Raw genomic sequence first — 13,528 nt, 5'->3', positions numbered from 1 at the left:
AACAAAGATATTTGACATGAGACACATGGAAAGATCAGATCTTCATACAAACCTGGGAAGCTCAAAATATTTGAGGAGCTGCTCCAGAAAGTAGGTACCAGGCTAGGGGCAGTAATAACAGCTCTGGGCTCTGTGTGAGGTGGAGCATAGGAAGACGTCTCCATCATTCCTTTTCCCTATTCTGCAAATCTTTATCTCCAAGACAGAAACTTAACCATGTGTCCTCTCCACTTAAACTAATACTGCTGCTTCTCAGGTAAGGGAAGAGTAGTTGCCATTACCTAGGCCTGGCCCAGGCTGAGGGATGCTGTGCTAAAGGGGTTTGCAAATCCCTGTGGTGTATTCACCTCATCTGGAGACCTGCTCTTGCAGGGTCCACACCCTGGTCAGAGTAACCAAGAATAACCAAGAGAGCTTGGGGTAGATAAACCAAGAAGTTTGGGGTAGATATATCAAAAGAACAAAATCCTTGATCACACCGCAACACTATTCTGGGCTAAGTATCAGGGGGGATAACAAAAACAAACACCTACCACATCTGCATCATGGACCAGAATTTGGCCTTCTGTTTTTAGGAAAGACATGCCTAGTAGAAGCAGGTTTTCTTTCCTGGAAGCATCCAGGAAGACTCCAAAGGAGCAGCCACCTTACAGCACCAACCCCATGGGACTCCTCACACACACAACTCCTCACTTCTAGGGAAAAAACTGACTGCAAGTTCTTCACACCCTATAAAACTCACCTGCTGCTCCTTTATCCTTTAGAAATGAGGTTTTACACATCTATGCACATTGTGTTCAATCAAAGAGAAATCCAGTAAAACTGAAAGTCCTCTTACTTAGCACAGAATGCCTTCTTACCAAAAAGTGGTGATTAAAACTGCACATTCATCCCCAGTTTGAGTCAAAGCCCAGTAAAGTCAGTGGGATTCTTTCCACTGATTTAAAGGGGCTTAGGATCAGGCATTATTACTATGAACAAATTACTAAATACTGCCAAGTTCCTTGGAACTACTTTGCTTATGTAAGTAAATCAATGAAAGCTGCTCTTATTCATGACAGTATGTCATCTACTATATAGGGGATCTCTAAAATTATTTCACATACATAATGGGTGACAGTCTCAACTGCAATCTTCTGTTACCTTTCAGCACCAGAGTTGGACATATGTGCTATGAGGTGGTAATGACAGGCAATGAAAAGTGCACACATGACAAAGCAAGACGAGCTCTTTGCATCCTACCTTGCTCACAGTTCTTCCCTCCGTAGCGCACGGGGCACTCACAGATGTATGTGTTCCACTTGTTGATGCACGTGCCTCCATTCTGGCACCAGTTGGTTTCACAATAGTTCCTCTGTGCTGCACAGCCTGCAATTCAGGAAAACCATTACTTTGCATGTTTTTAATAAGAAAAAGGCTTTGAGTGACTGTATTTGAGTTTTTATGTAAAAAGAAGAAATGAGCATTACAGGTTTGGGTTTTTTGCTTTTTTTTTCAATATTTTTGAAGTCAGTGAAGCAAAATGTGGATGGCAAAAGCTTATGTGAGCTGATCATGTGTCAAAAGCATAAAGACAAGTCTGTCTATCAAAGGCATATGCTATGACTCCCTTCTTAATCCACGATCAATGCAACATACTGCAATTTAGCTCTTACACAGACCTTCAGCAGCATGGACAGAAGGGACTTTCCATTTTTGTGTGTAGGAGCCAGTTTTAGGATGATGAGAAAATTCTGTACACCTAATCACCGGAACTAATCCTGATCAGGGATCCAAGGACTGGAAACCAAATCAGAACCTCCAACAGGCTGCTTCATGAAGCAGGTTTCAGATTTAGGGGATTGCAGAATTTTATTTACAGAACAAACACAATTTATTAAAAAGTCATTTTAAGTGTTGTCTTTTTCATTAACTAATCCCCTTGGCTTTCAGAGCAAAATGACATTGTCTTGGGGTGACTTTATGATGTGCATCCCCTATTGCTGCTCTGTGCCCAGAAATTAACTTTGTGCCTTTCTGTGCCTTTAAACTGAGCCTGAGAGGGAGGAGAGGAAAAAAACCAAGTGAACTTTTCAAAACAGTTGTTCAAGGACACAGATACACACTCCTCTGTGTCCTGCTGCTGTGGTAGCAAGAGCGGAGGAAGCACCCTGCTTGCTTTTCAGCCAGCTTTTGGTTCCTTTTCTCCAGAGGGAGATGGAGAGGTGAACTTTGTTTTCCTGGGACTTTGTTTTTTCACTTCTTCTCTTCTGGGCTGTTTCAACATCAGAACACACAGGGAGAATTTTCCACCGAGGACCTGGAGGTGGGCCCACACTGACCCAGGTCCAATGAGGAGGAGAGAGACCACACCTACAGAAGGACTCTGAAATCTTCCCAGGTTTCTCTCCAAAGCAAGAGGTTTTATTATTTAGAATTATTATCCTTTTCCCGTGTGTTTGTTAAATAAATAGTTTTTATCTCTTTCACTTTCTTCCAAGGAAAATTTTTTTTTTCCCGAACCTGGTGGGGGAGAGTTGGTTGTAACCTGCCTTCTATCAGAGGATATTTTCCTTCAAATTTGTCCAAACTGGCACAGACATTTAATAGGTAGTTAAAAAATAGAAGAAGAAAAGTTAATTTAGGAGTAAATTCCTGCCTGAAACTCCCAGCAATGCAGAAAGTCTAAACAAGCCCAGTCCTTTCCTGTGTGCTGCTGAATCCTGGAAGTGTGCCCTGTGCCGGGCTGTTGTGTGCCCCCATGGCACAGGTGTGGACTGCACCTTGCTCAAACAAATGAGGTCTGGCCAGAGACACAATGGCAGCACAATGCCAAGCAGCACCTTAAGTCCGTGCCCCATGGCTGCTTTGCCCTCAACAGTGCTAACAGGGGGACAGGGGTAATTTCAGAACCCTCTGTCCCCTTCCCCTTCCTGGGGCACCTCACAGTGCCAGCCCCTTTGATATCCTAAGCCCTGCTACACACACAGCTGTGGCAGAGGCCTTTCTGGTGCTGACCTTTGGGGCACTAGTGGCCCATACCTGGCAGAGTGCCATTATTGGCGATGAAACCAGCCATGTCGATGGGCTTGCTGTCAATGGAGAGGTTCCTCATGCAGCCGATGAACTGCCTGTTGTGCACCGGGAAATCCTCAGGCAAGTTTGGGACACCACCAAGGAGGAGAGGGCCAGTTAGGTCCAAAGATCTGAAGAAACAAAGAAATGCTTATAATTTCTTGCAAAGAGTTTGTTTTGTTTTGTTCTTTATCTTATCACTTCCATAAACACATTCGATCTGCACTTCCCTCTGCTACATGAGCACTTCCAGAGCTCGTAATCAAAGGACCGTCCAGTAACACGGACTTTTAACTTAGGAGCTGTCATGTGCATATAGAATCCAGTGACCTGTCCCTAACAGTGGCCTGTATGAAGAAGAAAATGAAAATTAGATAAAAATGTGTAGCCACAGGACACTTCTTTCTGACCCCAGTCATGCAGGGACTGGCTGATGCTGCTCAGCACAAAGGTTGAGAAGCAGTACGTTTTTATATAATGACTTAATTATTATATAGTGCCAATCCTTTTTAAATCCTCTGAAGATCTTAGTCTTAATGACATTTAGTGGATGCAGGTTCTACTAAATGACTCCACACTGTGTGAGAAGTGTTATCATCTGGTCATTTGGATTAGCCCCAGTTTTTATGGTGTGCCCCTCTCTTAGGATATTACAGCACCATGCGTATCTCAATGGTCTTTCTGCTATCACTCATTACTTTATATCCCCCCTATGTTGCTTGCTGTTAATCTCCTCTTTAAACTCAACAGTACTAAATTTTTTTTCCCTTTCTTCACAGGAAACCTCTTTTCACATCCAATGATTTTCAATGGTCGTTTGTGTATATCCTTTATTTCTACCTCTTTTTAGGATAGGACTCTTAACTTAAATGATGGAAGCAATTCCATGTCCCAAATGAAACTTTGTTACTTTTTTTTGTTACGTCATTTCTTTTTCCAACTTACTGGTTCATCACTTAGTGCTCAGTGGTTAATTGCATACTCTTGACCCTCCACTGGAAAAAGAGAATGAGTAGAAAACACAAATATAAGGAATCCTTACTTTTTTGAGCCAGTCTGAGTCCCCTGGGCAGCACAGGTGTAGTTTCCAATGAGGCTCCCGAAGCGCACAGCCACTGCTGTGTCACAGTCGTCCACGGTCACCACAGCCACCTTTTCTCCAGAAGGCCCATGGGGAATTCCTAATCGGCCAATGTTTGGCTTCAAAAAATAAATGGCACATGTGCTACATACACATGGGATTGAAATGTTGGTTCTGTCAGCTCAACAACATACTTCTTACTACCCCCCAAAGGGGACAAAAGTAGAATATATAAACAAAACAGCGCAAGTTAGGCAAGGAAAAACCATGATGGCTGACTTCAGAGTCCACACATACCCAGTATGATACACAGGGTGGTCAGAAGTAGCTTGGTCTTTTCCACTGCTGAACTACTTTGGCCCAAATCACACCAAAGAGGTGTTTTTTCACTTCTGCATAGCAAATTCTAATAAATTATGCTCATTTTGCACCTCTTCACCTCAAGTGAATGAAAACCCTAAAATGATGTAATACTACAACTGAGGCTAAAGGCTTAAGTCACATTTTCTCTGATGGGCATACTCTGTCAGGGCTACCAGGAACTGAGTTCAGGCCTCTATAAAAGCTGTAGCGAGGGGTTGTCTGATGACTGGAGTGAGCTTAGATGAAACCTGCTTGTTCTAGCTACAAGATGGAATGCACGAAAAACCACTGCCCATTGCTAGGCTGGCTGAGAAGCCCCCAGTTTCTAGTTACAGGAGAATAGAGACCAATGATCTGTGGAGCTGGACAATCAAAAATAATGGATGGATCTGTGCTTGCTCTGGTGCCGGCACACAGACTGACACTGAAGATGCAGCATGGAAGATGGAAAGAAAGTGTGTTTTAGAGCAGCAATAAAAGCTCTGGCTTTTCCTCACCTCCAGCTTCTCCCAGGCAGTAGGAAACTCCTGCCCACCCAATCACAATGTGCCCTGGTGAACATGAGCCACAAAACTAGAATTATCACACTCAGCTTCACACCTCCACTGTTACTGGCTCACTCTGCTAATCACCTGCTGTCAGTTGTTCTCTCCAGTTCAGCACCTACTGAGTGGGGAAATTCAGTGATCCCAACAGACAGGCTTTCCTATGGGACCACCAGGAATTCAATCCCAACCATCAAACTTCTGTGCTTCCACCACAAAAGAATCCTTTGTCATCTCCACTAATTTTGTAACTGATGAGATGTAACCCAGAGTGACTGACAAGAGATGATATTTGCTGTGCAGAAACTCAAGAGACAGATTTGTCCAGTGGAGAAGTACATCATGACTGTTAAGAAAGGGTGCATGTATAAACAGCAGCGTAGCAGCCTCAGTGAAGAACTAGCAAACCCCGTAAGAAAACTGTTTCCATGTTTAGTGTTCACATAGAGCCAAGGGGTCTTCATCTACCACTGGTGCAAGATCTCTGAGGACATTATGGGTACAAGAGAATCAATGAGCTGAACTCTACTGGCTTTGCAAAGGGACACCCCACAGGAATGAAGTCAGCAGGATCTAACTAGACACACTGAAAGTCAAAACATATATATACGATGTGTTAATCAACAACAGCTGTATTCATATAAAAATGAAGATGGGTGGGCATCTGTAGCTTGCTGTACACTTGTTTTAAAACACGTACTGCTTGACTGCATTCTGAAATTCCTAATTTGTAAAGCAAACAAGGAAGCAGTAAGAGGATAAATGACTTCTTTCTGTTTCACTTACACACACATAAATTTGTTAAAATACAATCACTTTCATCATCTGTGTAGAGACAAATTTATTTTAAAGGGTAATTATCCCAATGTATAAAAAACATTTTTAAAATATGTTTCCTGGTGTCAATTCCAGTTGGAAAGTATTTTCCATTTCCTCTACCAAGAACTAACGTGATCACATAGTTTGGCAGTTACTCAGTATAAGGTTTTGACCTCTCTTGAGTGATATTAAGGCAGATTTTATTTTTTCCGATAGTCCCTGGACTTTGCCATTGCCTAGCTTGGAAAGACTGGAAACACACGTATTCAAAGTGCTGAAAATGTTATTGTATGCAATGATGGCAGTGTTAGTGAGCGGCTTTTCAAAGTACATGAAAAAATACACAGAAAACTAACCAACAGGCAGACCCTCCCTTCCAAAATTAAAATGTTTACATTCTGGGTGCTACTTCTATTCATTCGGAGGAATGATTCGATTAACATTTATGTTCTTGTGCTTCACTGAAATAATCTATTGTTTCTTACATGGGAGCCTTGACAAAGGCAGGGTATTTATCCCGCAGCAGGGGGGATCTGCCCAATGTTAATCACGATTGCAACCTGATGAGACTCAGCAGTTTGCAGCTGCTCCTTCACAGTCACTAGCTGCAGTAGCAAATTGATTTTTTTCTACTTTTATTTAACATAGAAACTGAAGAGTGTTTCTCTAGATGTTGACTGTTCATTGCAGCACAGCTCTCTGGCATTTCTTTGGCTCTGATGACCACACAAAACCATGAAGAAAGGGAATATTCCAGTGAATGAAGATATATTGTCAGCTCAAACCATATTTAGTTCAAACACAAGGTGATTTTCTGACCATGTTAAAAGGCTCATTTGACAGAATTTGGACAGACTTTTCCCAAAATACAAGAATATGTTACTGCAAAAGGAAAGAGAGATTTTCTTAGTGATTTAATGGGACAAGGGCTCAAAATATGTGGCAAGTACTACACACTACTCATCTTCTCAACAGCTAACATAGGCAATACTCTATATTTGAAGTAATGTGAAATAAATAACACATTCTCTGACTTTATCAGAGAAAGCCTGAGTTAGGAGCTCCTTCAGCAATGAATCATGGAACAGATTTTATTCATTAAATATGTTGATTAATGTTAAATATAGGTTACTGGTGATGAAAAGGATATTTAGAGTACCATGAATTTAAAAAAATAATCACTTTGAGTAGTTGCATGCAAGAAAGGGAATTAAACCCACAACATGAAACTTGGGATCTGATGACAACAATTCCTATTGCAGACTCTGACACTCTCAGCACTAAATGATGAAAAATAATAAAAAAACCCTACTAATTAACTACAAAACAATTAGGAACCATGGTGAGATTAAAAGGCTAAAAAAGCAATACAACACTGGGCTGTTGCACAGATGCATATGAGGAAAGTTTTATGAGACAGCACAGGATAGAATGTTTGGGCAGTTTTGTTTTCATTTACTAAAAATACCTTCCAATTACAGCAGGTGCACAGAACAGCAGCCAGAGCAGGGCCAAGTTTACCATATCAAACAGGCAAAATGGACTTGGCAAGTTTAACCTAGCAAAGTAAAGGCTGGGAAAGAGTTTTGGAAACAAGATGCTATCACTGCAATGGACACAGAACAAGAATAAAGCGGTATAAGATGCCCATGTGTAATGTAGGCTGTTAATCACCAGGTGATGCTCAGCCATAGGAGGCATCGTCTTTGGGAAAGTAGCAGAAGTGAAAATGATAAGAAAGCCCTTAATTTGTTTATGATTATAGAAGCCAGTGTTAGCAGAGGACTGGCTTATGTTTGAAAGAAAGTAAGTAACAGTAAGTAGTATGTGGAAAATGCACCACAAAGTGTATCGCCAACACTAAATGACAGCACACACATTCACATTTCAGACATGATCTTTGCCTCAATGAAATCCTACTGGAGCAAGACTGATCCCTAACAGTAGGAACAGCTAACACTAACCAGCATTAGTTCACACTATTATTTTCTGGAAATATGTTCAAGGAGTTAAAAGCCAGACTTTCATCTGGGTACTTAGCAGTCCTTTCTGCCTGTCAGACCCATCTCCTGAAACACATGCTACCCAAAAGGCAGGTTTCATTAGCTGTGCCAATTCTGCACTCATGAGTAAATGTGCAATGTGGTGTACAGGAATTTACCAGCATGACCCCCATTAATAGTAATGCAAGTCATGTAACTGAGTTCCTGCTCATAGAGCTGAAAATTTACATTTTGCTGCCTAACCCTAAAGGCTGCCTTTTCAGTTAATGCTTCTCCAGAAAGAAGTTGGGATTCAAATTTCAAAGACCACATGCTGTAACACTGAGTAGCAAGAAGAGGTATCAAACAGTGACAGAGAGAGAACTTGGTCTCCCTTAAACAAGCTATGAAAGAAGCGGAGTATTCCGGGACTCAAATGAAAGGAAGAAAAAGCAGCCCTCAGTTTTGCAGTGTTTTATCACCATCACATAGTGATGCTTCAAACATTCTGTGCATCCCATAATGAAATTAGTTTTGTTATTCTGACTTACGTTTTCATGTTATAGTCACATATAGGGTCATTTGGAGAAGAGAAAGGAACAGTCCTGTCTCAGGATCCACATGTGACAGCATTAAGTCCCCTACCTTTTTCTCTGTCTGTAAACCAAGATGAACCATATTTATGTTCCTCAAATGATGGCAATTAGTACCTAAAATTGTAGACAATGTAATGAAACTTAACTTTGCCTCACTGAGCTTTCATGAAGATTAGAGGTTCTGATCTACAAGTGACAATCTCCCATCTCATGTCTAACCCATGACATTCACCCTTGCCCAGAAAGAGTCACAGCCAAAATGTGACTACAGGAATGACAGCCTCCTAGGATGTGTTTTGAAAATTGTGGCTGCCTTTCTGACCATAGCAGAGATAACAGTGAAACTCATCTACTGTCCTCAGTGATGACCTGGAGGAGTGACCTTCTCAAGCTGCAAGGGGTTATGGAACTCCCTTTGGCCACCTGTAGTGACTTTCTCAGGTTGCAGTGAGAGAACACCACTGTGGAGGTATTTTACTAGTGATGCCAAATCTGATTTTCATGAAACCCAGTTACAGAGCAATGTTTGGACTTCTCCCCATAAATTCAACATCAAGAAAGACATGTAGATTCTCCCAGGTGAAAAAACCTGAGAAGCTTAATCTGTGAACTTGTGTTTCATAAATGGAGACCAGATAGAGGAGAGAAGGTCATCAAAACACGTCTGTTTATAATTTGCAAATCCACTGCACAAATCCACTCTGATTCCACTTAGAATGTCAGATGTGGATATTCTCATGTATCTCAGTTTCACTTAGATTCTCTATTATGTTTAAGTAAATATTTAAACGGCAAGAGCCCACACAGTTACTTATTAAAGACACAGCTGGTGTAACGATGCACAGTGAATGGAAAAGACATATAGATCAAGGGACAATGGGAGCCCTTGTCCTAAACACTTAACCATTGTATTTTACATTCTATGTCCTACTGTTTCCAAAAGCCAGGATGCAAAATTGTTGGAGAGGTTTAAGCAAGTAGTCCAATCTTTGTCAGACTTATTTTAAAGTAAACTAGACTAGATAGTGTCTGTACATGTAATAGTAATACCACAAAGTTCAAATGTTTATTTAGACAACCAGCAGCAGTGGTGACACTCAGATTCCTGGATCTCACTCTTTTATTAGGTAATCTGCAAGATAATAGTCTTTTCCAGAGGTCTCACAAACATCTCCTCCACCAGAAAACTTTTTTCCATTTTTAGATAAAAACTTGCCACTTGACTTTTCTCACAGATGGAAAGACGGAAGAGTGGTTTTGGTCAGCCATCAGAGCGTGTTCCAACATAATGGATATTCCCTGAGCTCAGACTGAAAGCTGTGCTCTCCAGCCCGAACCTTGGCCAGGAGGTCTTCCGCCTGCTTTAGCCACCCCATTGAGTCTGTTGAAGGAGCTGAGGAGATGATTCAGCAGCAGACTGTAAGTATGGCCAAGACTTAGGGAATCCAAACCAGGATTGCTTGCCGATGAAACACAACGTACCTCATTACACTTGGCACCAGCAGGAGACCTATTTTCTTGGGGGTCAGATGTTGCATATTGTAAATTCTGCATTTGCTCAGTTCACTGTACACATTAAAAATCTATTTTAGAAAATCGGTCTTTTAGCAAAATGCTTTGCATGGCACAGCTTAATATTCAGAGCTTGGCTTGTTTGTCTTTTCAATAACTGCAAATGTGTAAGAAGAAAAGCCATCCTAAAGTCAGTGCCAGCCTTTCAGTGATTCCAAGAGTTTGCTTACCAGACAGTAAGTTACCCTTCTGTTTTTGTTAATTAGTAGCTAATGATTTATTGGCTGTTTGGAGTGGTTAAAGGTTAAAAAGAATCTGTTTCCTAGTTATTTTTTTTAATACTCTCCTCTGCATTGTTAATGCTCTGGTTCAGACCCCACTGCCACAAAAGTGCTGGGTGGAAAATGCCTTATATTCATACTTTTTGGGGCTCTTTGCTTTCTAACGCTTCCAGCTACAGTAATAATGGGAGAAAATGGGGGAACTGGCATTGGGTCCTGCCGGAGGCTGCTGCTGGGGCTCCGGCCACCGCAGGGTCCCCCCTGTGCGGTTCCCTGGCGCTCATTAGGCCGCCCGCCAGCCGCCCCGGCTGCTTTGTTAACCCGCTGGCCTCTGCTCCACGGTCTGATGTGGGGAAGGGAGGAACCCCTGCGATTCCCAGGCGATGCTGTGCTGCTTCAGTGGTCAAAAAGCTCATTAAGGGCCCACGGCGGCGGCGGCCTCCCTGGACAAGCTGCCGGAGCCCAGCCCCCCGCAAGGAAAATAAATAAATAAACAGGAAAAAATAAACAGGGAAAGCACACTGCTTGCAGTCCTTGGGGAGAGACTAGGAAATGCCAGAGGAGCTTAGCATGGACTTGCAGATCACTCTGATCAATCAGGAAACTCCAAATTAGGCCAGATTACAGAAACCACTAACGTTAATCGTTGTTTTCTAGTTTCCCCTTACAGATTTCCAGAATACCTTTTAAATAGGTGGTGTGAGGAACAGATCCTGATTAGTCACCAGGGAAAGGCAGGACAAGTCATTTCACATAACCCCCTTACTCCTTTGATGTATGTATCCCCTTTATTCACTGAATATTTTAATGGCACTTCTTTATACAAATTTGGCTCAAGTCTGTACAGAAACATGAGAGCCCGTGACAGTGAAAAGGAAAACCAAAGAGCTTCCCATCAGTGAGTCAAAAATGCAAATCCTGAAAAGCCACCAGACCAGTTCCTTTTCCTAGAGAAACGCCCTGCAACACCAATCATCAGGATCTGGGCTGGCCCACAAAGTCAAGCAAGTTTTACTGGCCTCATTTGTTATCTCCTTTAGGGCTGCATCCAGAGGCTAAACTTTGATATTCAAAGCAGGAGGCTTTCAGCACAGCTATGAGAGTTGGCACCAGTGAATGGCACTGCCCGAATTGCTGCTGCTCTTCCAGTGGGGCAGAGATGGGGAGCAGCCCCTCCTGTCTCAACATGTGGCAATGGCACAGCAGAGCTGTGAAAAGCCATGGTTACAACAGACATGGCATCCAGATACGCTTCTTGCCTCCACAGCGTGACCATCCAGCTACTGCAAAGGGTATATTCTTAGTTTTGACTAACTTTGGCAAGGGCTGCTGTAGTGCTGATGGGAAGAATGAGTTTTCCCTGTCTACAAATGGAAATTTTATCCTCAAATATGTATTCCCAGATGCTTCTCACCTCTTTGATGCTGAATCAGTGACACAAGAAGACAGACCTGTTCTGGCTGTCAAGAGACCATTCCCTCTTCTCAAGACAACATTCAGTTTTCCATGTGGGAGACAGCACTCACCACAGTGCTCTGCTGATGTGGGTGCCCTTGTCCTCCCTCTACAGCCCTCTCCTCACTCTGATCTGCCCCTGTGGCTGATGTCCCTTCTCCTTCTCCTGCCCTCTGAACCCTTTTTCTGCCTATTTTGCTGCCTTCCTCTCTTTCCACCAACAAGGATGTTCTCCAGCACCCTTGGAGAACTGGGAAAGGAGAACATGTGAAGGATGCTAGAAGATCCCCCTTCTCTCCTTCACCTGCTGTCCTCTCCTAGTTCAGCAAACTCTCCTCCCTTTGCCATTTGTCTGTAACTACCTGCCAAAGTACCACTCTAAAATATTTTGGCTTTATTTAAATCTTTTATGTTCTATGACATATTTTTGCATCCAGGATGTGAATGTTGCTGCTCTCAGAGTCCAGGAAATACCTGTGACACTTATGCACAGCAACTAACTCCTTCCTGGAAAAATCCCTGGTGACACCTTGCCAAGCAAGCTGCTGCTTAGTGTGGGTAATGGAGTCACATTTCAGCCTTTAAAATCCAGGAATCCCACACTTTTCTAAGGGGTCCCTACCTGACCCCATGGCTGGATCTTTGTGAGGGTCTCCTGGCACACAGACTCCTGCAAGGCCAGGTAACTGCAAAGTGCTGTTTCGTCTCACTGCACAGACAGATACAAAATACCCGAAAAGTTACTGCAAATCGGTGAGCTACTGTAATTTACTACATGATTTAATGGAGATAACAGTGCACTTCAAAGAACATGCACCAAATTCCTGAGGTGCCATTTCAATGACTCTGCTGGCTTCGAGCAAGGCCTTGCCAGGCTGGACTGTACAGCACAGCCTTCAAGCACTGTCCTCAGGGCCTTAGGGTGAGCCAAGGGCCATTCAGCTTCTGCCAGATCTCATGGAGGTCCCTTACATCTCCTTAGCCTTCCGGAGGAGCTGAAAATCACCATTTTGGGAGATGCCATTAAATGTCTTTGCATTTTTGCAGCGCAGAGGTGTCAGATGGCTTGAGCATCTGACATCAAAGAGCATCACTGGGTGCCAGATTCCCAAGGGTGACCAGAGAGCCCCACACCAGGAGGAAAAGCCACACAGCTGACACCCGGCTCAGGTGTGGGTTGGGCACAGACCTAGATGGGCACACAAGTTAAGCCTTTAAAACCTGGGTGTTGTGAGAAGAGTAAGTACTGAACAGCCTTGCCAAAGATGAGGCTTCCAAAAGAGCAGGGACTCAGGCTGGTTTTGCCAACACACGGTCCCTGACTGTATGGATGTTTTCTAAAAAGTTACTGTTTGTGTTTGCATATAAAGTCACTACCACAGCTACGAGGGTTTTCAGGTGGTGTTTGCAAACTGTGAGAGCAACAGTTCCAAAAGCAGGAGGGGGAGAGAACAAGCCAGGCACTAGGTACACGCTTTCCCTCTCTTCCCCAGTCGCCGGAGAGATTTCTCAAAGCTGTCACTGAGAGCTGAGCCACTCAGTGCTGTGGAGCAGGTCACACTTTACATCTCAATGACCTCCAAATGACTTTCACTGCTTTACACTTTAATTTCCCGAGACACAGATTTAGAGGTGAGTTATTTGTTATTTTGTGTCAAGACAATGGAATGTCGCTCCACAGCCAAATCCTGATTTCCTTTCCCAGATATCAATCACTTCACACTTACCCTCTATCAGAAAAAAAAAAGCAAACAAAACACCAACAAAAACAATTACTACTAATTGAAATATCGGGGGAATTGCAGGGAGGGGCTTTTAAACTCCAGACTCACATGTGCCT

General features: G+C 42.9%; 1 protein-coding gene across 5 annotated transcripts in view; it reads right to left on the bottom strand.

Moving 5' to 3' along the window:
* The window catches only part of CELSR1 (cadherin EGF LAG seven-pass G-type receptor 1), a 176,979-nt gene that overhangs the window by 46,479 nt on the left and 116,972 nt on the right, over positions 1–13,528 (bottom strand). For all 5 annotated transcript variants that reach the window (XM_048301140.1, XM_048301141.1, XM_048301136.1 and 2 more), the window contains exons 6-8: positions 4,097–4,254; positions 3,022–3,185; positions 1,243–1,368 (exon numbers count right to left, since the gene is read on the bottom strand). In XM_048301140.1, the coding sequence (XP_048157097.1) occupies positions 1,243–1,368; positions 3,022–3,185; positions 4,097–4,254 (448 nt within the window). The remainder of the gene's footprint in view (positions 1–1,242; positions 1,369–3,021; positions 3,186–4,096; positions 4,255–13,528) is intronic.

This window comes from Corvus hawaiiensis, chromosome 4 (genome assembly GCF_020740725.1).
Source record: "Corvus hawaiiensis isolate bCorHaw1 chromosome 4, bCorHaw1.pri.cur, whole genome shotgun sequence".
NCBI classification, from domain to species: domain Eukaryota; kingdom Metazoa; phylum Chordata; class Aves; order Passeriformes; family Corvidae; genus Corvus; species Corvus hawaiiensis.
The sequence above is the reverse complement of the archived record's forward strand: the minus strand, read 5'-3'. Positions and strand labels throughout refer to the sequence as shown.